At 39.2% G+C, this 24,654-nt stretch overlaps 1 protein-coding gene across 1 annotated transcript; it reads right to left on the reverse strand.

Moving 5' to 3' along the window:
* Window positions 1-4,488: 4,488 nt before the first annotated feature.
* TULP3 (tubby like protein 3) lies at window positions 4,489-23,234 on the reverse strand. Its single transcript, XM_009329870.1, has 10 exons — window positions 23,190-23,234; window positions 17,759-17,921; window positions 15,617-15,793; window positions 13,649-13,779; window positions 11,641-11,838; window positions 11,036-11,148; window positions 10,528-10,642; window positions 8,544-8,642; window positions 6,208-6,379; window positions 4,489-5,695 (listed from the first exon to the last, which is right to left on the reverse strand). Exons 1-10 carry the CDS (start codon window positions 23,220-23,222, stop codon window positions 5,562-5,564), a joined length of 1,335 nt encoding a protein of 444 aa, XP_009328145.1. The 5' UTR covers window positions 23,223-23,234; the 3' UTR covers window positions 4,489-5,561.
* Window positions 23,235-24,654: the final 1,420 nt, after the last annotated feature.

Consider the following 24,654-nt stretch of genomic DNA (forward strand, 5'->3'; position numbering starts at 1 on the left):
CGCGGACAACGCTTCTTGGAAGCCCCTTAGGGATGTGATGTGATGTGATTTCCACCCAGCGTAGCCGAGCCACCGCAAAACAAACCAACCCCAACGCCGCAGAAGTGGTTATAACAGTTTTATTGTCCCGAGAGCATCCCGGAAAGCAAACTACTCACCTAACTCCTCTGGGGCTTTTCTCAGCCTCAGGACGAAGCTGCTCTTTTCCGGTCCCTTCATAAGCAATGCCGACATGCTGCCCTAGAAAATGCTGATACAAGACTGCGAGCCGCACTGGGGTTGGAAAGCCACATCCCCAAAACAAAAGCAGTAGTAAACCAGCAAGTTTAGTAAATGTAACTACATCCTATGAGCAGCTCCGGGCAGTGCAGCTACGTCAGCAAAATAAACTTTTTCATGTCTCTAGCAGATGACTTTGTCACAGATGCCGGGTGTGCACATAACTGCCCGTGGTAGAGTTATGGTACAGTTGGCTTCGTTTAAAACTTCAATGTATTGAAGAAATGGATTAAGAAAAATCTCAGCTTTTGGTAAGAACCCAAAGCTGAAAAAGTTCGTAACTCAGGTTGTGGAGAAAATACTGAAAATGGGACCTAAATGTGTCCTAAGGCCTCAGAAACCAGATAGCACAACCCATCAACTTCATAAACTTAGTCTTGGGATTTGGAAGGCCCACTCCACTTTTTTTTTTTTTAAACTTTTTTCTGTTTAGTTTGGCAGTGCTGAAAGACAACCAATATTGGTAATCCTTTTTAATACACTTACAATTACTTTTCTTTGTAAGGCAAGGCAGCGATAATTTTATTTTACAAATAGTTAAGAAAAAAGTTTTCTAATACAACTGTAGGAATTGAGAGTATATACAATATAAATAAGATGAAGTTACAAAATTCAATGAAATTATTTTGTGGGTTTTTTTGTTATATAAAGCCCTGTAATGATCTCATTTAGCCACTGTTTCTACTAAGCCATATTTAAAAACATGTAATTTAATGAAAAACAAATATATTAAAGGTAGCTCACTTCTCATCATGTCTGTTCACTGTGAATTCTAGGCCAGGTCTTATGATTATGTGACTAACGTATTGTTTTGCTCCCACTTCCCTGCAGAATCAACATAGCTCAAAGAGAAGGAATTGAAACCTATTCCTTCCTGTGAATCACCACACAAATTGTTTGCAGGACTCCAGTCAATTGCAGATGGAAACCCACTCAAGAGAATAGAGGGGTTGTGGTGGTGTTTTTTTTATTTTCTTTACTGGTGGCAATGTAGAAGCAAACTATTCTCCTTAGAACAGAAAGCAGAGGGAGCTGGGCAAGCTAATCAGACTTAATTCCCCACCCCTATCTGTACTCTACCTGAATGATTTTGATACGCAGCTTTTAAAAGAAAGTCATTTTTCACAGTAACATAATGTTACTTTCCCTTTAATAAATAAAGGGCTCGATTCAATTAAGAATTAAAAAAAAAAAATCAGTCCTTTGTTTTCTTCATAATTTTAAGCTGTTTTGTTGCAGACAGTGCAATGGTTTGCCTTGTTTGAAAATGTTAATTTAATCAAAGTAAATGATCACAAATTCCATCCTTTAGAATACATTCACCCGTTTATGTATTCTCTAAATTAAGTGTTAAATTACCAGAGCAGGTTACAGTTGTAATAGTCTTTACCTTAATGCGTTTTGGTGAAGTTAGTTTGCTTCTGGATTTTTCTCCCATTTTGGGACCAAAGAAGTCACCTCCCGCTTCCAGCGGGGAAAGAATAATTCCATATAGAACATGTTAAGGGGCGGAATGAGAAGACAAAAACTCTACAGACTGCAGTTCAAGAGACACAAGAGTAACAGCGGGTACAGGGTCTCCGCCTTCTTTCATGGCAGGGCCTTCAATTCTTACCACTTCACAGTTGCAGCAGGCTGTTTTCCCTGTTGGTAAGGAAGCCCTTACACCGCTGTTGCTTTTCTGCTCGTCTTCGTAACTATATGCTGGGCCAAATCTCTTGGCCCTAGGATACCTTCAGCGTCTGTCTTAGTTCTGGGTTTCAACTGTAGTAGTTCCAAACTGCAGTTATATGCAACAGTTTGACACTGTGGCAGAGAAGATGAGATTCCTGACTGTCAAAGAAGGAATCTGTCTATAGTTCAGTTTCACAAGACTTCGCACAAACTCTCAGCTCTTGACCTGTAAATCACGGGGAAAGCTTTGCTTGTCTTCTGTACCAGGAACAGGAAACCTAATTCAATGTCAACCGAGAGATTTACAGAGCTGTTAATACCAGCAAGTAGAGGAGCACACTAAGTAAAGTATAATAGAATTATTATGCCAACAGTAACAAACCCCCCTGTCCTACTGTTACGGAATTCAGCAGCAAAACTTCAATGAGAGTGGGACTAACCCCTAAAAGGGCAAGAAATTATTCACTGTCTTTTATGTTTGCGAGCCAAGGAGCTTATAGCAGCCTAGGAGTCTGCTAGGCCTGCCTTTAGGATTCATATTTAACAGTTTAATATGCTTCCTTCTTTGTTTTAAGATCTCTTTGGGATTTCAAGAATGTTACATTTGCATGTATGCAACTAATATTACTGTACTAAGAACAAATGCTCAGTAGTATTTCCTGCTCAGTTTTCTCTCCCAACTAAACCTAATTTGGCTCAGATGGAAACAGTGGGAAAAAAGAGGTGCATGAAGAACAGGGCCTACACATTGACAGCTGTGTCAGTTTCTGATTATCAGAGCGACCTTACCTCCTCTTACTGAGGTTCATACATCTCCCAGTGGAAATAGGAAAAAACAACCACTTCAACTTGGTGTTCCTCCCAGCCTTATATTATTGTTTCAGTTCTTGATTCAGAAATACAGGGTATTGTACTCAACAGTAGAACAACCCTCAGATGGAGGGTAGGAAAATGCATAAAGAACCATCTCAAAAGCCCTAACTGGACACTGGGAGAGACACTAAAAACACGGGGCAGAGAAGTGCAACTAGCTCAAAGAGAGAATCAAATGGAAACCAAGAACTATACAGGAAGACCTGCGGGGGGGGGGGGGGGGGCGGGTAAAATTAGAGAGACTAACCTTACATTTATTCCCAGACTTCTAAGCATATGAAAAAAACACCACAAAGGAAGAGAACTGAGAACTACAAAGGAAAAGGGGGAGTAAGAAGAGAGATGAGATACAAGAAGACAGGAAGAAACTGAGGTAGTATCTAATACAGGAGGAACAAAGAACACCCACAAGTGACAGCAAAATCCTACAAAAAACTCAGTTAGAATTAAGGATTTTTTTCAATATATAAATTAGTTTATTTTCATTTAGATATAAAAGTTATAAATACAATTCATGTAAAACAGTATCTGATAAAAGAGCACTGAATCAGTTCATCTGTCTGCATAATTTGACTGAGACCGAGAGGCCCTGACCCTGCTAGGATCATTTGATGTCAACAATAGCTTTGAAGAGCCACTGCTGACAAGGCTAACTGAAAGGGTGAGTAAAGGGATGCTACTGTGGCCTTCTGAGCACAGAGAAAATCATCTTGAATTGGAAATTAGCATTCTACCTTCATGTCACCCCAATCTAACATAAGGCAGTTTCTTTCACACAGTCCTAGTCAGAAAAATAACCAGACAGGTAAAAAACTGACTTAGTTTTTCTGGATGGGTAGAGGGAATGCAGAGCCATCAGCCAAGAACTCAGAAGAGCACAACTGGAACACACTGCCAGGTCTTGTCCCCAGCCTGATGAGAAGGAAGTACATGAAGGCACAAAAGAGATCCACGATTCAAGTTCTCTTCGCGGGCTGCTCTGCTGATGAGATCATCTCAAGACAATGGCTCACCAGCTAATGCAGAATGGGCATCTGAGAGATACGCAAGCTGGAGTTCTCAGCATCAATTCATAATTTACAGTTAAATACAGAGTTTACACGATTACCATCTTTTTTTTTCCTGGCAATATCAGAAAACGTCTTCACAAAGTTTCATTACTTTGAAAGAGCAAGTGACATCTACCACTCCAAAGACTCCAGAGACCAAAAGCAGTAAATCTGGCTCTTTGGAGCTTGAAACAGAGTTAGTCTGCTGACAATGACAATATCCAAAGCTGGAGAACACCTATTCTTGTCTCAATAGAGCAACAGAGTTTTCCAGGATCGTCATGAATATGTGCAACGGCCATGAAATAGGCAAGATAGTAACCGTTCTCTGCTTTAGTACACAGCAGATGCGCACACTACGAGGCTTACGTGTCACAGTGTGCAGCAATTCATTCTGATGAATCAAGGCCATATGAATCAAGAAGTGTTCCATGCTGTGACCTACAGTCTCCATATTGTACATCCAGCATTAAAAATGGAACACTGGAAGGACACATTGCAAAGCCCCATGATACATTTATTAATTTTTTTTTAAACTTACTGATGCCTTTGAAAACACCTGTAATCTCCTTTTGAGGTAACTCTTCTTTATAGTCAGGTTAAAATTATTTATATAAAATCTACTTTAATATGTCATGACTTGAGATAATCTCACGTTAAAAAATGAAATCAGTCACTAACTTATTCCTAAAAAGTAGCAAATTTTATGAACAATGGACAAATTGAAAAATATTTCTGATCAGCTTACAGTCTAGATTCAATCAATCAGAACACTGCTTTTCAGGAATAGTACTGTATATTGTTACAATACCACCTTCTGCCAAATTCAGTCAAATTCTATCATCTATTTAGTCTCATTTTTCACATGGTTAAGAATAACAGGAACAGCAATGGATAGAATATCACCAACTAAAAAGGAAGCGTTTGAGATTTGATTGTTCTTTATTTGGTAAAAAGACTGTCAAGGGATATGGAACAATTAGAATAATGAAAGGGAACTGGACTATCAGCCTTAACACAGAATCATCCTCCAGAGTAAGAGAAAAGTGTTTTATTAGAACCAACGTCTCATTCCAGCTCTGTATTTCTTGAACATTACTTACAGTTGCACAGAGCCATAACCTGAATCCTTCCATATTTGACTATTGTAACAGACAGCAAAATGCTACACAGGGCAAAAGAGAACACGTGCCAATAACTGTCCTCCTTTCTTCTGAATTTATCTGATCAGGAACTCAAGAGTTCCTGATCAGATCAGTAGCATCAGCTCCAGGGGCACTGTGGAAGTTCCAAGTTATACGAACACACTAAACTATTATTTTTCTAATCCTAGCTGCTAGCCTGCTAAATTCCTAATTCAAATTCCTTAGCCCGCTCTCATGCAGCACCTGTTACAAGGATTCTGAAAGTAGCATCAACACCGATGACAAAAACATCACCCATATTTCTTGTTCTTCCACAATGCATACAGAGACTGCTCAGTCTTGGGACAGTCTCCTAAGATGGTCGGTCTACTGTCAACTACCATAATGCTCTGAGGCCTGGTATTTGCTTTCTAATAAGCCTGCAGAAAGCCTGTCCTCCAGTTCCCTTCCATCCCCAATGTGCTTTTCATTACTCCACCGGGAACTCTTACAACAAGATGCAGGGATGGGAGTGAGTTCCATGTTTCAGGTCTGCGGTCTCTCATTCACAGGCCAATTTACTATCAAAGCTGGAGAGTCCAATAGCAAAGGCCTGAAGAGCACAGAGAGGATAATTGTAGTCCAGAGTGAACACATCTTCTGCTACACGACCAAACTGCATCACAATGTAGTCAGCTGGGGAGAAAAGATCCAGATTCAGAGACGAACAATTTCACAGTGAAGCAAAGGAAAAAAAAAACAAAACCAACCACAAACAAAAAACCCACACATGTCTGGCAGTCCCAAATATATGTGGTTGCTGTATCCACCCTTTCTCACCAGAGTGGCCTTGAAATCTGTTCTCTAGAGTGACTGTGTTATTCTAAAGATTACCTTTCTTCTCAGAACCAAAGCTCAAACCACTCTTTTGCTGAGCTGAAGGTGCCGTATTAATGCTTTTCTTTCCCTTCAGGAAGGTTGCATTTGCCCCCTCTTTTGCTGCAGCTATGGACAGTAGTTTCTGCACCCACCCCAGAAAAAGGGAGGCCTTATGTAATTTTTCAGTCAAGCTGAGAAGTCCCCAGTAATCCTGAGCTGAATTCCTCCACCCAGGCTCCCTTCTCCAGGAAGAGTGTCCTATTCCTCATGAAATAAATTGGGTTCTCCCTGTTCGAATAAGCCCCACACGCTCTCCACCAGACTCTTACGGTCATTGCCATGGACAATCTGGAAGTTCTTCACTGAGGCCTGAGTGACTCTCCCATGGAAGTTCAAAACATAGGACTGAGTATCATCGTTCCAGACTGGAGCCTTGTTGTGCAACTCAATGAGGTTCTCCAAATTTTTATTTTGCCATTTTGATAGCAGACTCTCATGTTCCTGTTCAGAAGAAAGAAATATATTTATCAGATTTGGAATGGCTCTGCTTTTGAGTACTGCCTCTCTCAAGTGTGTGCACTCTGTCACTTGAAGGTCATTCCCTGTTTAATGAAACACAATGACAGCACTTAAACTCAGTCCTACTGAAAATTTCCTGCAAGTACCAGGAAGATACTTTCATGGATTCCCAGTCCAAGCATTCCCTTCCACTCAATAAGCTATCACCATATTTCCACCCAAACAAGAAAAAAGGGCGAGAGAGAAAGAAGTGTGTGTACAGGAACGGACTGTACAATTCACAGGCCACAGATGACTGCCATCCTGCTGGCAGGAATCCTTTCTGAGTCTCATAAGCTTTTTCTGATCCTGTTGGATCCAACTTCCATTTCTAACATTCTAAACTTTGAAACAAAAGAAAATAATCTACAATTAACTGCATAGCGCCAGGCCCTGGGGTGCTTCCGTAGAAAGTCCAAAGGCTGTAAATATGCCTTAAGTAGGTTAAATGTCACCCTATTGGGTCTAATAAGTGATGCACAATATGAAAAAAGAGAGAAATAAAACCAAAAAGATACAAAAAGGAGGTAAACCAGCACATTAAATTTGACAAACAGAATGAATTACAAGGACCTGCAAATAGTAGTGAGCGAAACACATGACATATGATTTAATTTTAAAAGTTTTGCAATAAATAAAATCCAAACTGAAATAATATATGCTAAAACTCCCAAGAAAAAGAATCCAAACTGAGTTATTTAATGGGAAAAAATTATCAGAAAACAACCTGTTGTGGAGGTCTGACTGATACAGCTATAGTAACTGTTTTAGTATTGTATACAGATATGATAGTGGATTTTTGAGGATAACCTAAATAAAACTTACTGTTCAGTTTAAACTAGTTACTTTATGTCTTTATTTACTTTTTTAAAGATGCAAAAAGAACTTTGAGAATTGGCACCAACAAAGTGCATTTAGATGCAATTTTTCCTCCTTTAAAGTGGGGGGCAGTATTGCTTAATTGGAGGCATCGCACTACAGAGAAGGAAGGCAAAGACAGAGTCAAACCCCTACACTGAAAGCTTTGCCAACTTTTCAGAACAGCTTTGTGTTTCAGCCTTGTCCACTGTCAGTACACTTGCCTGCTAGCAGAACATTTGGGAAAATAGGGGAGAAAAATAAAGGCAGGGCCATGGAATCATTACTGTACTGATGAGGCAGATGGCAATACCAAGTGAAAGATGATGAATAAATGACCACCTCCAGATACAATTTTCCTGGCCATTCACAAAATTAAACCTCTTTTCCAGGCTCTCATGACTCTGAATTTCCACTCTTGAAGATTTTTTTCTCAGACCTCAAAAAATACATTCTTCTCCTACTCATATCTACTCACAACATGGCTGCAAATACCATTTTCTAGCTTAAAACACTGACCATGTCTTTCAGTTGGCGCCTGTCCTTTCTGCCTTTTGGTCTTCTATCACACCAAACATAAAACCCACAGTGAGGGTATGGAACGATTTTCATCATACACCAGTTCTGTAAACTTTTAGCTATAACGTCCCCCATATGTATGAGAAATCCTCCCTAAATAGTCACCACAAAACTCCATGCTTCCCCTCATCCCACTTTCTCCTTAAAGAATCCTCCTCTTCAGTGATTCCTACAGAGAGACTGACAGCATTCTGATCAAAAATTTATTTACTCTCTTGCTACTACACCAGAATACCACCTTATCTATTTATTATCTATCTGTTGTAATTCATGTACTGGCTAAGAATGTAAGCTCCTGGGAGAAGCAAGTTTGTTCTGTGTTCATCCAACTCTCAGCATAACAGGGTCCCACCCATGAGGAGGGGTTGTAGGTGTAACAGCAACAACATACACTAGCCATTGCAACAGCCAAGTAAATAATATTTAGGCTGACCAAAAGACAAGTAAGGATACAAACACTGTTTAGAAGGCTACAAATTAGGTAAAAGGCAAGAACAAATTAATCAACACCTTTAGGCTACATTGTATTTACGCTCCATGAGACCTGCTAAAGCCCTGGGTATTAACCACCTTGCTCTAAAAACTGTGATTGTCAGTAACACCCAGCCCTCTACGAGAAAGTTTTAACCTCTTCCTCCAATCTGAAACACGACCAAACTCCATAACTCACATTTCGTGGACGGATTGGAATTCGCTTATGATTCATATTCATTCCTGGAATGATCACAGACATTTTTCTGGGACCCTTGAATCCTAACACATTTGTTTCCTGAAAGACAAGGAAAAACATTATTTTCAGTAAATTAGGTACTCCATCTCAAAGAAGGAAGGACAGCAAAACTGAACTTGAATCTACATTTATATTGGTTTTTAGAGATTTGCTAGCTACAACTGTAGTAGCAGTTATCTAACTGCAACTGTGTTTAATCACTGAGAATAGCTTTCTCTCCCATTTTGAGAGCTGTGTTAGAAGACACACATAGCATTACCTAATTTATAGCACATCTGTTACCCTAAAGAAACATTTACAATGAAATCAGACAAGTCCAATTTCCAGGCATAAGTTTTTGCATCTGATACAAAAACGTGCTAAAATCTTGGTAGTGAACAAGCCTTAAGTATGGTAAAAGGCAAATATCTTCGACCTGAGTCTATGTTATCTATCTATCACCATTTAGGCTAAAATGTTCCTGAAGAATGAATTACATTCTTCTTTAGGTGCTGTTATTTGTGTTTAAGAGCATACCTACAATTTTCTCTCAAATCATGCTCTTTTATAAACAAGAACAGACCCAGAAGGCAAAGTATTCAGCATCTGTCCAAGCTTCAAACTTAAGCAGATTTTTCCAGAGTACTGCAGGAGACTGCTCCAAGTGGATTGAGTATAAAAAGCAAAGGAAAAAAGTCTTGGCATTCTCAAACCACCCATTTAATAATGTCAACCAAAATCCAAGGGTCCATTTAAAGTGTTCTGTAACAATGTCAGTGATAACCTTTAAAATTCCCAAAGAACAATTAAAAACCCAGAATCTTTTAGAAGTACTGAACTGACTGATAGAAGTGATACAGCTTCTCCTAACATGCTAGTGCAGACACAGAACAAACATCTTTGGAGTTGCAACCTCTACTATTTCGCTTCAGAAAAATCTAAAGGCACATATGAGAATGAGGGTACGGATTTTATTCACATATAAACTTTATGAACTTCTTGTAGATAAAAGTTCAGAAATCTGAAAAGCTGACTTTATATCATCTGCTGTACTCATTTTAACACCTTGCTGTGTACAATTAGGCAGGGAACTGAAGAATACCGTATACAAAGAAAATATCCAGTGATATTTCTGTAAACAGGCTAGTACTAGAATTATCACACCATTTTTTTCCCCAAGTGCCACACTAAGATCAACAGCAAAAAAATCAAGATCATGCTCCAGTAGGCTAACGAGCCTTTAAATTTCTGCTGCTGTACCTGTGATTAAAGTAAAAATTCTTCCACTTGACTGGCTATCATTTTGTAAAGAACCTCAAATTTTACTCAAACTTTAGGACTGGAATATGAAACAATGTGATGTGAGAACCCACATAATTCTAGAGTGTCCACTAGAGCCTCCTCACACTGAAGCCTAGACCAAGGTGATCCACAAGACCAGAAGAAAACATCTCTAGGACAGCTAGCAAATCATGATTTCCCCTAGAACCATATCCTTAACAACAACAAGCTGCTACTGAAATAATACCACCTCCTTCCTATCCACCAAAATGCCTCCGGTTCTGCAAAAAATAACTCTACTTCACAGGGTACTCCCAGTTCTTTCTTGGTGTCCACCAGACACCAGCTGGGCAAGAGGAAGTTCATGCTGTGGCTGGCTCCATGTAAAGGATATGTTGACTGGCCACACGCTGAACGATGGGCCAGGTGAGAAAGTCATCAGGATGTTAGTTTGGGTCTTTCTCCTTCCCCTGGCATTGATTTTCATTAAACTTGTAAGAACTTATCTTTGAGGCCTCTACCCTTTGTTGTATCTGGATGAAATTGGTCAGTTGGTTCCAAAGTTAAGTGGGGGAGGCTGCCAGGCAGCATGATTTTGTAAGCCGTTTCCTCAGCAACCAGGGGACAAAAAAGAAGGGGGCAAAAGGGGAGAGGCACTACTTACATAACAAATAGCTGCAAGCTCCTGTCTGGTATGAGCCTTTTCCACTAGACCTTGTGCCTTGACTGGGCTAACTCCATGGTCATAGACTGTAAATTTAGTTCCCATGAGGTTTGACCTAATGTCAGGTTATGGAAAGACAGAAAAAGAGAGAGGTATCAGTGGAAAGTTTTGCATCTTCCGAAGGTATTTGTACAGCACAGTGAAAACACACATCTCTTGCCATCTGAATCTTGCCAGCTCAGTAAGGCGCTTCCACGAAGTGCCCATGGTGAACTGAGCCTGTAACTTATCCTGGAAAAGCATCAAGCCAGAATTCCTTCTCTGAATTGCCACGATGAATGGTAACGCTGAAGAAAGGTTGCCAACTCAGGTGAATACAGATTACATTAAGCGGGTCGATATGAGTTCATTCGCTCTGAATTGATACCAGATTGCTATTCATAACCCCAACTCAACTAAAATGAAAATCCAATCTCTCCTGTCTGTAGTTTTCATCTGTGGTTCTCACCTGAGTTTTCCAATGAAACTTTCCCCTTCCCGGGATAAATCAGTTGGGTCAACTGATATGAGGTAATTGGATGTTTTGCTCTTTTTTCGTTTTCTCCCTGCAAGAAGGAATGTCTGGAAATACAAAACTTTGATCAAGACTGGAGCTTTGTAAGAATGCAGAGGCATTGCTACCCAAACTGTTATCTCTGTATTTCCCACATCCATTCCCCTGTGTGTTCTGTGCTGTTATTACTGTCACCACAATTTTGATCTCTTCCACAAGTGTACACCCTGAAAACCTATCCCTCCAATCAGCTCATTCATCAGTCTAGATTTAATGCAACTGTCCTTTCTAGTCTTTCCTCCTTTTCTTCTGGAGCAGTTCAGTCTCCCTGCTCTTCTTTATCCTTGACATTTTTATACTTTTTTAATTTTATCTTTCATTGCATTATGGCTTTTAAAGCTGCCAATTCCCTCCTTAGTGCCTTGGCCAAATATAAGCTGTCCTCATCTGCATACTGGCTCTCCTCAGCTTCTGGTTTCTTACCAGAAGCTCTCCCTTACACCAAAAATATTCTGTGGTAGGAGGACAATAACCAAGATACTGTGAGCTGCTTCCAATACCTTTCTGTTGTCATCCCTTTCCAGATGCATGTAATAAGAAGGGAAGAGGCCCCGGTCCATTCCCTTCTTATCTCTAGTGATTCGACACTTGACTGTAATACCACGGGGTGCAGGGCGTAATGCAAAATCCTCCAAGTTCTCTACTTCTCCCAGCTGTGCATCTGCCTGAGGTGATGGACTACAGGAAGCACCTGTTTCCTGTGGGAAGAACCATCATATTAGCAAATTAATATATCAGAGGCTCTGGTATTCCCCAAGAAAAGAAACGTCTGTTGAAACAGAAGATCTCATGTCTCAAGAAGATATTTGGGAAAGGGAAGTTAAATGAGAGACCACCTGTGTTTCTCTGAAGAAAGTGGCTGAAGACTTTTACTCTGAGGAAAGACTAGCCCTCCAAGGGGAGGGGAGAAAAAGTACCCATTAACCAGAGATGAGTGAATTGCTAGGAAGGGGAAAATAGGATGAGACACTGTAAATATTCTAAGCAAAGAGCCTCTCTGCTTTTAGAACTTCAAACACTCTGTGGGAAATAAGGCAGCATGATAAGCTGGACTGATGGATGCTGCAGTAAGACAGTGCTCATTTCAGTCATAAAAATCCCAACCTGAGATTATGTTGGTTCAGAACAGTAGCAGAAACAGAGTAAGCTGAGGAACCATCTCAACTAAATGCTGGAAGAACCTTAGAACAATGTGTACAGTCAGGATGCAAGTTATGGTCACCAAAGGAACTGGAATTCTAATGGAAATCTGGTATAGGTTGTTAAAGTAATTTTTTTCTTAGAGGTAGCTGAATCCTGTGGATTGTAGAACCCAGGAGATTCCTCCCTTACTGGGCCTTGGAGATGAGGTTGCTGGTTTATCCCCATTCCCAGGTACAGCCAGGAGGAAGTCTGAGTGAACACACACAGACACACACACACAGACTTGAAATTCACTAGTGGCTTTTACCCCTCCCCCGCTCCAGCACCCCCCACCCTGTATCTCCAGCAGTTGGCACCCATAGCCCAGTCTCCCAAGTAGCTAACAACCTGAACTCTTGTACTATTCACCCACTAGTGTAGCACAACATACACACAGTCCCCTCACAAATACACTCACACTGGTCTTTTGAATAGTAGCATGGACTTTTAAGGCTGTCCAGCATCCATGCCCAAACCCTATGCCCTTTGTCTGGTCACTAGCTCAGATCCTGGGTCTTCCTGATGGTGGTCTCTTCCAATTCACTGGCTAGTCCAGCATATAGTTTGTCACCCTATGTATGTATGTCATGTCACACACAAACACACACACACACACACACACACAGGAGAAACCATTCACACAGGAATAGTTAGAAATGGAGTTTTAGAAGATGGTAGGACAAGCTGCAGTAACCAGGCACAAAGCTTGGCCAGACAAGCATACTGTCTTGCAGCTGTTTACATGGATCTGGTGTCTCTTACCCCCTTTAGTCCCTATTTTCCCATGCTTATTACTCCCTGATCCACCTTGACCCTTTTCTTTTCCCTTGAGTCCCTTCCTCTAAACACCCTGTAAAAAGTTTTGTCCAATCCCAGAATTCTCTGTTCTATCCCAAAATTCTGTTCCCCCTTGCATCCCACAATAAGCGCTATAAACCTTCAGGCAGTGATCCCTCTTAAATTTGCATGGCATTTGAGAGTTTCTCTGAGTCATCTTGGTGGATTTTACACCACAGACAATGGCCTAATCTGTCTCCTTTGAGGGTCATAGGAGTAGCTGATTCATTGTGTTCCCATCTTCACTGATTAGACTACTTGGGTGTCTCCGCCCACCATTGTTCCTTTGATCATTACTAGGTCTTTGTGTTTAACTCAATGGCCCTTCAGTCAGATAACCTGACAATCATGACCTTCCTCTGCCTTCAGGGATTAATATGCTAGCTACTGTAGTTGCAACTACTATATTTTAACCCAGTGCTCAAGGAGTTAGTGCTAAAATCAAGCATGTGTCCAGCCCTTATCAGAAATGGATTTCAAGACACTTACTGCAAAAGATTTCTCACTGGTTGCAGAACTAGGCCTCTCAGATTCAGGATATGGTAAATGAGATGCTGGTCTCTTACTAGCTTCTTCCGCTTCTGTGTCCTCCTCATCAAAATTCAAACTGCCTGAAATTCCTGTCAGAATAGAGGATCAAGCAGGTAACCTCTGAAAGAAGGTGTCATGAGTTCATGGCATCACTAATTCGTATATGACTCTTGCATAGCTATTTTGCTCTCACTCTTTTAATTAATTTCTGTTTTTTCAACTGCCGATTTTCTTCATGTGCTATATTGCTTTCTGAGCCTTGTAATTCAAACCCCTAGTGACATTTTGCAGCTGTCACTATGCAGATGACTAAGCAGCTGTCAGGCTTTTATTAATACATATTTTACATGATATTACATGATGTAACATATTGCTTAGTATATGCTGTCATTGAATTAATTTTGCCTATTTTCACGCAAAAAAATCCCTCCATGTCTTAAGGACAAAAAAAGGAAATCCAGATCAATATGCTGACACCTATCCTGTAAGTTGGACTCTGTACAGTTTACATCCTTTACCATTTCCTCTTAGTCACTGAAATGGCGTATGATAATTTTTCAGTAAGAGCCCCTCCTATTCTTACATCAGTAGCAATAACTCAGGTCTCATGAATACTACTAATGATTCGATTTTTAAAACGGAAGCACAGACTGAGTAGTTCCAGGACTTACTTAATCTTAACCTAAGCACAGTTGTGTAGAGATGACTGTGAGTATATAACTAAAATAACTCTGGATAAAGACATTTATAAAGAGCTTCCGTATACATCACTGTTTGGCGTTTCCTTCCACTTGGAACTGCATCATTTTGTTCTGTGATTCCATTCTTTAATTTGGCTGTAGAATGGAAAAGCACATAAAGCACTATAGAAAACTAACACACTCAGCCTGCTAAGCTGAATCATTTTCTGAGAGCCAATATTATAACAGTGCTCCAACATGGCACTGCATAGAAGGGGCACTGCTGGAAGTTCTTTGTCTCAGATGAAACAGAAAAATGTAGTCTTAACAACCTGTCAGTAAACTTCCCAAAGCACATTTGGAAAGAGGAAAGGCGTTAACCCTAGTACTCCAGCCAATTTCAAAATTCACTGTTTATATTCTACCTCCACTAATTTCCCCTGAAGTTTCTGGATATTCTCTCCTGCTTCCTTTCCTAACTCTTGTGTAATGTTGCTATCCATAGGTAAACAGCTGTTGCATCTGACAACTGAATAGAAGTATTTCTACATATGGTAGTACCTTAATACATAAAGTGTACTGGAAACATTCTGGGAGACAGGCTCTGCAAAATAAAAACAAGCTGTGTACCATATTAAACACTAGCCATTATTTTGCTGCATGCAACAAAAAAGGTTTCCTGTGGTACTGGCAGCAACATAAGATACTTGGCAGACAGAGATGGACGCTCCACTGGGAAACTACTCAATGGGATATAACTATTGAATATAAAACTCTCAAACTGTTGATTGTGACAGCCTCTGACTCAGGAAGAACACCTTTCCTGTTAGTCTCCTAACCAGTTAAATTACAGCATTTAGTGGCTATAGAGGGTTCTGCTTTTGTGAAAATATTCAAGCATCATATACAGATATAATATATCTGGAATAAAAATACCCCGAACTTTAGCAAAATGTGAAGTATAGCATTTTGTCACCAACTTCCTTGGAAAGGCCAGAAATTATACAGCACATTGATAAACCTTTAGAAGATAACTGGTGTGTTCCAATTAATACCAGAAGAAGGAACTGCAGGTCTGCATTTCTACATGCTATAGAATCTACCAGCTCTGCATTTAAAAGTAATATCCTACAGACACTTGTTTCATGATTCCTCATGTTTTTTAGTTTTTTTAATGCTACTGAAAAAAAAATCATAAGAAGTAGAAGAACCCCGAAAAAGACCTTTGCCCATTATCAACTCTTACCTCGTTTCTGTAAGATTTCTTGCAGATCTGGCTTGCCTGCTGTGTCTGTTAGAGCCTCTCCATCATTTTCCTGATCTGCATTGTCTTCTGTTTTGGAAGATCCAGCAGAGAGAGTTTGAAGCTTGGTCCCCAAATCTTGCACTTCTGATTTCAGGAAAGCAGCTGGTCCATCAATGCCTGCAGGCCAAAATGAAACAGAATGCTAAACTCTATTTTTTACGGCTGAAGACGCATCCCAGCATGGTTTTTCTTTTCATCTTCTGCTGCTCAAACATCCCTTTAAAATACTGATGTATACTTGTTCAACTTTTGTCAGAAGACCTGGGAGGAGTCAGGCCTGACTCTGGTACAGACCGCTTATTACTTTAAACACATCAGGGAACAGTTTCTCCATTTATAAACACGGTGATTGTATGTACTTTTTTACAAGGGCTTAAGCAATTAATAAGAGTTGTATTTGTCATGCACATTGATATCCTTCAATTTATTTATGGGCAACTACTCTATTCTCTTTTCCTTCAGGTTCCTTGTTTGCTCCTGTGCCAATAAGTGAGTGCTCTACAGTGAACATCACAAATCAATTTGATAAAAATATCTACAGCCACAGGCAGAAAAAACTGTAAATGGATGCCCTCTATCTTTTTGGTGGAAATGAAATTTCCACGTTTAAACATGCAACACAGCTGTGCACTGCACTTCGTAATTGGTGGAGACGTCTTGATGTCAGGATCTGGCATAATACTTAATACACGTTTGTGTAGCACACAATATATAAGTGTAGTTCCAGCTTTGGATTTCTTGCTTTCCCACTGTTTCCCTTCTTAGAACTTTACTGCTTTATCTAGTCATCAGTTTTCTGACATGTTTACTGCTGTTATTGCTTCTTAACAGGATTTGTTTGTACTGAGGAAGTTTCAGAACTATGGAAGCTAGTGAGGAAGCAGTTAGTTTTAATTTTCTTTCTTGTAGTTTCAGTACTACTGAAGTTTCCTAACTTAGAAGTTATATCAATCTTTTCTCTCACTCTCTTCAACTTAAAAGTGTCTTTTAACAGAAGCTTTCTCCCACCTGATTTTAAACACATAAATGCTACCATCCACATCACCACTCTCCTCCCCATCCTATGATCCTGAAAGACATCTGGAGAACAAGAAAAGCATTCAAGAGACAGGGGATAACATAGTTCCAGATGTGATCTTCAAACCAGGTAACACTGGCTTGTTTGGGTTTTTAAAATTCTACTCTACACATTAATTCCCTATTAATATAATGGTGGTATTATAACACCCTGCAATAGTATGCATCTCAAAGCCTTAGGATGTTTCCTGTTACTTTCTTGATAGGCTGATGGGATCCTGGCTCTCCTAAACTACTTCCTGACATTTCGACTGGAATGTAGGGGTTTCATTGCTGCTCTTTTTTCCTCCCTGTGACATGGAAGACTTAAGGCTCTCACTACTGTAATTCTTTTCACTCCTAACAGAATGGTCACTATTTTACTGTAATGTTTTGAGACCACTGAGTTATTGCCTTTGGCTCTGATGTCACTTTGTGTACTTGTGACTTTCTGGACCACTAGAGCTTGTTTGTCACGTTTCAGTTGTCTCCCTGAAGCCCACAGAAAACAATAGATGAGGTAAAAACCAGCAAGAACCTAATTCAGTATTCATAAGACTTTTGTTTTGCTCTTGTCTACTTTATCATTCAGTCATACGCAACCTTGAGATGGAGTATACCATGATACCATGAAGAAAAGTACAGGCAGTCAGTACTGGATTATTTCCTTTTCCTTATCCTACAGCTTCAGAAGACTCTCTTACTTTGGATTTGTATCCCCCTACCTTTATAGAAGTTCCTAACCCATTTCTACAGTTGTTCTTAGCTAACACAAGGGAGAGATTACTCAAAGGCACATGAAGATTCTCAGCTGTCACAAAATTCCAGGTAAGGTTTCTGTTTGTTTTTACAGTTCAGTATTGCTCAACCATACTGTACTACAATTCTACTTTTGTACATAGAAAGGTATGTAATCAGTCTTGTTTATCACTTGACCACTGTCACAGCAATGTAGGTGCTCATCTGTGACAAAATGCATGCACTGGCATTTTGGGGAACACTGTTGCGATCAGGTTGATTACTTACCATGTAATGTAACATCACTGTGGAAAGGGGTAGGAGTTTCTACTAAAGGAGTCTGCTCCTCACACCCTTTGGGCTTTGACCTACGCAGCTTTGCCTCGGGATTTGGTTGTACCATCAAGGGATCAAGACGTTTCTTCCTCTGCTTCTTCTCTAGAAGAGCTCTCTGTGAAATAAAGAAAAAGCATGAAATAAGGATGAGTAACCACATCCAGAGTGGCAGAAACCATGCCTCAGCCATTGACAATGGCATGTCACTGCTCAGGATCTCCAATAAACCTGAAAGACTCTTGTAATCTCTTACAAAATTCCTAGACACAGATATCACTGTGTCTTTGGAGAGAGGCATTGTCTTTGATTCTCCATCAGTGGTTGACGGGTGATGTGGACACCTACTTATTTTCTGATCTATCCTGAGACCATCAGCAGATAATTTTAACTCCTTTCACCCAGTCTAAACTGCAGCACTCCTTAATAGACAAATTCAGCAGTCATTTATAATCCAATATGAAACATTTCACAAGGTAAATGTTATAATATACAGCATGTTCATGCAATTTTATTACTCCATGCATCCTACTTACTTAAGCTGATAGAGTAGACAAAACGGCTCACAAGGACTCTCCGCTCTTTCCACTGCAGTTATGATAGGACTAAACATTCCATCATTTAGGGCAACAACTTCCTGTGCATATAGGGAATGTATAATTTTTCCTCCCTGTTTTGTACAATTAAGCTAACTTTGTATTAAGAGAACTATCTCTAAGACTATCTGAAAATGCCAGAGTAAAGATGAGAGCCCCTGCCCTATGCATTATATGGCAATTAAGTCTTTTACTGTATTAGCATAACATTTCTAAAAATCCTCAGTCAAGGCTCACTCTGCCACTGCAGTTATAAATGCTGTCACAATGCAGCAAAAGCAAGTCAGGACTTGCAAAGGAAAAGGTTTTTGTCTCAAAAGCTATCATCCTATAGGGAGAACTCAAAACAAGTAGTTCCCAGAAACCAATGTTGAGAGATAAGACTGTGGGGGGGTGGGGGGGTGGACGGGAATTTCAATCATTAAAATAGGACTGATCCAGTAAAAGGAAAATTGATCTACCTTGCAAAATTTTTCCATGTAATTCAGGATTGAAAGGAAAGAAGGGTAAATCCAAATGTTAAAAAATAAAACATTACTTTTCCAAGATACTTATACATCTGATGTTTATGATTTCCTACTACGTGAGAATAGAAACTTCTAGATTGAAATCAAGGCAAATGGGGACATTGCACCATTTTAAAGACAGCCATGCTTAATCCTTAAAAGTTAAGGCAATGCATGGAGAAGAAGAAAAAAATCATATTCTAATATTCTGTAATGCACCACTATGCAAACAATGTGCAAGCCCCTTGCCATAGATACAGTTTATCCATGCCTGCTTCTTAGGTACACCCCCTGAAAGTTGTTCTTGATGATAGAAACCCTTTCTCCATCAAATTCTTTTCAGTCTCCAAGGATCCATCAGATAAACAGTACCAACAGTTCAATCCACTTGAGACATAGACATCTTTGGAACCCTTTCCTCTCCTGTTATGCTTTTTATCTCTCTTGTTGGTTCTTTCCTCTCCTATTAGGCTTTTTATCTCAAGTGAGGTTAGTTTCTCAGGCAACCTCTCCCTGAGGAATTCTGACACAACTCAGCCCTTGGTCCTTTTTTCTTTCTGCTTTTCAAGCACTTATCTAAAAAAAAACCAACCCAAAACAAAAAACAACACCCCCCCCCAAAAAAAAACCAAAACAAAAACAACAACAAAAAAACAAACCAAAACGACCTTTTTTATTTAAACTCATAATTACACTTTGGAGACCAGACTGCAATACAGGTAGTGTTTGTTACTACAGAATTATTTGCAAGGATTGTCCTGCAGGGCAAAAATTACATGGAATTCCAAAGAGATTATCACATTGGTCTAGAAGAAGAAAAGAAAAATAAGCAGTACTAGTCAAATTCTTAGAAAATGCTAATTACAGAGAAAATTTGTTTTCTAGAAAGGTAGTCAGACCCTCCAGAAGAATTTACATTAGTTTGTGTTGTTTGTTTGTTTTTTAAATTAATGCTGAGGAAAAGTAAAAAATTTCGTGATAGTTTATAAATCTCTAATAGTTTAAATAAAAGGAGAGAAGGAAAACAAGAATCAAAACATTATACTCAGAATAAGGATTTGAGAAAAAGTGTTGCCAAGGCTTCTCTACCTGACAAATAGACAGAGAGACAAGAAAAAATAAAACAGACACATCCTAAAGGCAGTAAGAAAGTACACAGCTACTGCTAGAATGGGAAATTGAATTTGGGATCAGTATAAGATATAAGAACTTTCAAAGCTACTTAACTGATTATTCTATTAGATGAGCTTTTTTTAAACATTTCACTGCTCACCAGTCTAAAAATTTATTTTTTCTTATTATAGTACATTCTGTTTCATTAAAGAGGTTCTAGGACTCACCAATCCAACGGGATCATATTGGTTTATATTGAAACATATACTTTACTGCTGGTAGATGTGACCGACCTTCTTCTTGTAAGAACTTTCAAGTGACAAAAGTTGATAGTAATTTAATTTGTTTTAAAAAGGCTTCTCTCTAGTACTTTGCTTATTGAGATGGAAAAAATCTACAAGCCCACTGACAAGACAGAAAGCAGCAGTTCATTTTCTCTACATAAGGTGGCAGAGCAGCCTTACCTTCAGTACTGTGTATTCTCAGACTTATTCCACTAAGCTGAAGTAGAAAAAAGGAAACTGTATTTTGTTTCATTTTGTCTACTAACTAGCCTTTACCTCCAGCTCTGTGTTACAGCAAAAATTCATATAATATTACAACAAAAAACTTAAGATAGTTCATGAACAGGACACCAGAACACACAACCTATTAAATAACAAATACAGATTATCATGATTTGTTCAGGATTTTGTGAACTCCATGTATTAAATACTTTCAGAAACATTTTCTTTGCACCACAGAAAAGCATAACATCAGAATACAGGATGATTAAAGGATCACAAACCACCAACTCTGGTTCCAATGAGTTTCCAACAAGCTAAGTCGTCAGACGTGTCAGATTGATATATCATAGCAGACTAATAAGACAATTAGTTCAGTATTCTTTCTACAAGTGTGATGAACAGGAAGACGGTATACAGGAAGGTTCTAACCACTCCACCCTTGAAGGTGCAATACTATACTACATATTATTTGGCACGGTCCTACCTTAGTAGGCCATGCGGGATGGATCTTAGCTCCAAAACATCCTCTCCACTGTTCCAGCTCCTCCTTAGTTCATGCTGAGGCAGCAGTGACAATGCTAGTGATGATGGCATTAATGAAGCTTCGGGTCAAGAGTAAGTACCATACCAGGTGCATTCAGCAATATGCCTTCAGCTTCACGCTCTCCACCCACAGGGAGATGGCAGCATTGCACTTTGAGCTGCAGGTGCCTCAAAAGACACTGAAACACCTTTTACTGCTGCAGAAGTCAGCACTGCCTGAGCAGCCACACACTCTCTCCTAAAGGAAAAGGCAGTAGTCTAGAAAAAAGCATCCTGGCAGGCAGAGCTGGCCCACAGATGGAACTTGGTATCATGCATTATTATAAATAATATTTTACTTCAGTTACAGGGTTTCCAAACCCATCATGAAGATGGATGACAGGCATATGTCTTTGCCGTGGCAAATGTTTATTCCAGATTCTCTGTATGGCCAAAGGTTCTAAACATGATCCTGCTGGATTAAAACATTTTGCAATTTTTATCCCAATTCCTATAAATGTTTAGGACAAATTAATCAAGCAGGGCATCAGGTACAACCAGCAATGAGTCCATCATGTCTGATAGTGATCTCCTATTGACCTCTATTTCTTCAGAAGCCATGGTACTATTCATGTAAAAGTTGAAAGTAGACATTAGAAGTTAATATTAAAACCTAAATGTACAATCCTAAATTAGAGACTGTTACCATTTCTCAACAAATCTCATTTGCAAGGAGTTGGGGTGGTGTTAAAATATATTTTAGTGAAATTTTCTAGCTGTTGGTTTTGCAGATGGTTGCAATCTCAACCAAATTCAAGAAAGCCTGAAACAAAATTGCAAAACGGTACGAATTCTTTAAACTCACCTCTTCATGATTCAAATGACAGCTGCTCTGAGGGAATTCCACCCAGCCCAGCAGCTTTGTTTTGGTGGAACAGCAATGCATCGCCACGGCAAGGTCTGAAACTAGGCATACGTTGACCACAGTGCCTAGCACTAGGAGCCAGTGATTACTACCAGCTTATGACCCAAGACAACAGTCTAAAAAAGACACTGAGGTTCATCACCAAGCAGTCAGACCATCCTTAGTTTTAGAACTTCTTACTGAGTGGCATTTGGCACTAAATGCTCTTTCACTGATTACTTGACCTAATGCTTTCTTTTTTTTTTTTTTTGTTTTGTTTTTTAAACAAGTGTTACTGGATAGCTTACAGGTAAAAGGATTATCATAGCTTCCACAAATATGACCAAAGATAAATTTTACTCCTTGACTCTGAAGTGTTTTAGATAAGCATCTATATAGACACAGATATAGTTGGTAATAAATCCACTGTCTGAAGTCAAAGCTAAGCAAACTCAAACTAGAAATAAGGAACAAGTTCTGGTAAAGAGGGTTATTATCCACTGCAACAGTTCCCTGAAGACTGTTACATCTGGATTTAAAGATCCTCAGCTGAGGGAGTGCTTTTCTAAAAAATGTACTTAAATTTGAACACAGATGAATTTAACGCATAAGTGATTTGTGGTCCATGTGAAATGGCCAGCTAGAGAATCATAATAATCTCACGTCTTCTAATCTATTTATAGGCATTTAAAATTTCACAGAGGAAGAATATTAAGGATGGATACTTTATCGCTTTGAAGAATATGGTCATGTAAGCATCCAGCAAACAACACTAAAAACTGAGACCTATAACCTAACATTTGACAAATGCTTGGCTGTAAATGTTTTCTTTGTAGGAAACAAAAGAATTCGAAAGATGCTAGAAAGTTTTCTCAACAGCAGTGTTAAGGAGATCTTCCTATAGTTCGGGGAAACTTTTCCTTTTCCTTTGATGCTTAAAATGGATAATTCCCTGCAGTCTTCCTTTCTTTTGATTCATTCCTGCATTGTGGTGACTCAATCCCAATGAAATGAGAGGACATATGAAAAATAAATGTGTCAAAGAAATCAAGCCTACAAGTCATAGCAAGGTTTACTTAAACTAATGAAAGCCACGAAAATCTTTAAAGAAAAATGTTAGCAGTGAGTTCTTGTTTCTATTCTTTAGACCAAGCATTTCACCCCCATTTCTCAAGTCTCTAGATGGCTAACGTTTGTTTTCCTATACTTAATTTTACCAGCTTCAGCACTATCATTTACCTGATTCTCTAGTTTCAGCTGTCGTAGTTTCATGCTTTCATCCTCAAAGATGCTGAGAAAGGGAAAGAAACAAATTAATTATTGCTAGTAAATAGTTTGCATTATAAGAGCACAGGATATTCACAGACTACAACTTCACCATCAAGACTTTAAAACAACTGTAAGACATAACTTCTATCCCATGGGAAGAGCAAGTTACAAGGCATTAAGAAATAAAACATACTTCAAATTCTGTCATAAATGGGACCAAACTGTAGTTTAATCACCTTAGTAAACTGTTCTGAAAACATTTTGTAAGCAAAAAAGGCTTCATTACTGATGGACCGATTATGAGCCACTATTGCAGTGGGCTATGAGACAATTTATATCCGAAGGCCTAACACAGTTCAAACCAATTCAGTAAAGTTCCTGCTCCTTCATAAAATACCCAATTCCAGATTAACTCAGAATTTTAGGTTTTGTCTTGGAGTCAAACCTATACCATTTTCTCCTCCTGCCAGACTTCCCAGAACTACTGTTAATACCTGTGAGAATCTGTATTTGCAACACCTGATATTAATTCCTAGAGATAAATAGTGAAATAATTATTTTTTCAAGTGTTTTATAGACAACTTTCATAAGAACTCTAGCTTTTCATTCTAAGTTGTGTTCCATATAGACTTTCCATTTCCTTTTGTATGATAATGAATTATTACATAAAGTGCAATTTAGAGCAGTTAACCCTACAAAGGGGAAAGGTTAATTGACAAGTAAGTACATATTCTGCCTACCCCAGTTGTGCACTTTCCTCCTACGCAGCTTTGACAAAGACTTCTCTGAAAGTGAGAAAGCATCAGGAAGAAGATACTTAATACGGGAAACAGATAAACATTATGTATTTTATTGATGGCACGCAGAAAAGCAGGGCTAGCCAAAATTTCAATTTAAACAGGAAATTCTCTGTCTGGTCTAGGTATGCAGTAATGTCCAATGATGTGAAGTCACAAGCTGGCAGACAGCGCTGAATATAACCCTAACAAAGAAAACCAGAGAGATGGAGAAAGACAAGGAGAGAGGTGGGGCGGGGTTTCTGCAAAACACATGCCATGGAAATTGGATCACAGCACATAGAGCTAACAAGAGGAGAAAGGGCTCAGAGTCCCCTTAACCCCTAGTAAATCCACATTTGACTTGACTTCCAGGCAAGCAGATGACAGATGAGAGGTCCTCACAGACAGACTACCCTAGCCAATGCAAGCCCTGTTCTGGAAGGATGAAATGTGCAGGGAAAAAAAAAAAAGTTTTGTATACGCACATCATATATAACAGTTTATATACTCTAAAATTGATGCTTACTGCCCAACTAATGGTATTTTAAAGCAAGTTACCATTGTCATTGTTTTTTACTTTGCGGTTTTCCTTATTTCTATAATTTTTTTCTAATGTATTTCAAGTATCATCACATAACAGGTCTAGGACCTTGAAA

This window comes from Pygoscelis adeliae, unplaced genomic scaffold (genome assembly GCF_000699105.1).
Source record: "Pygoscelis adeliae isolate BGI_AS28 unplaced genomic scaffold, ASM69910v1 Scaffold618, whole genome shotgun sequence".
NCBI lineage: Eukaryota > Metazoa > Chordata > Aves > Sphenisciformes > Spheniscidae > Pygoscelis > Pygoscelis adeliae.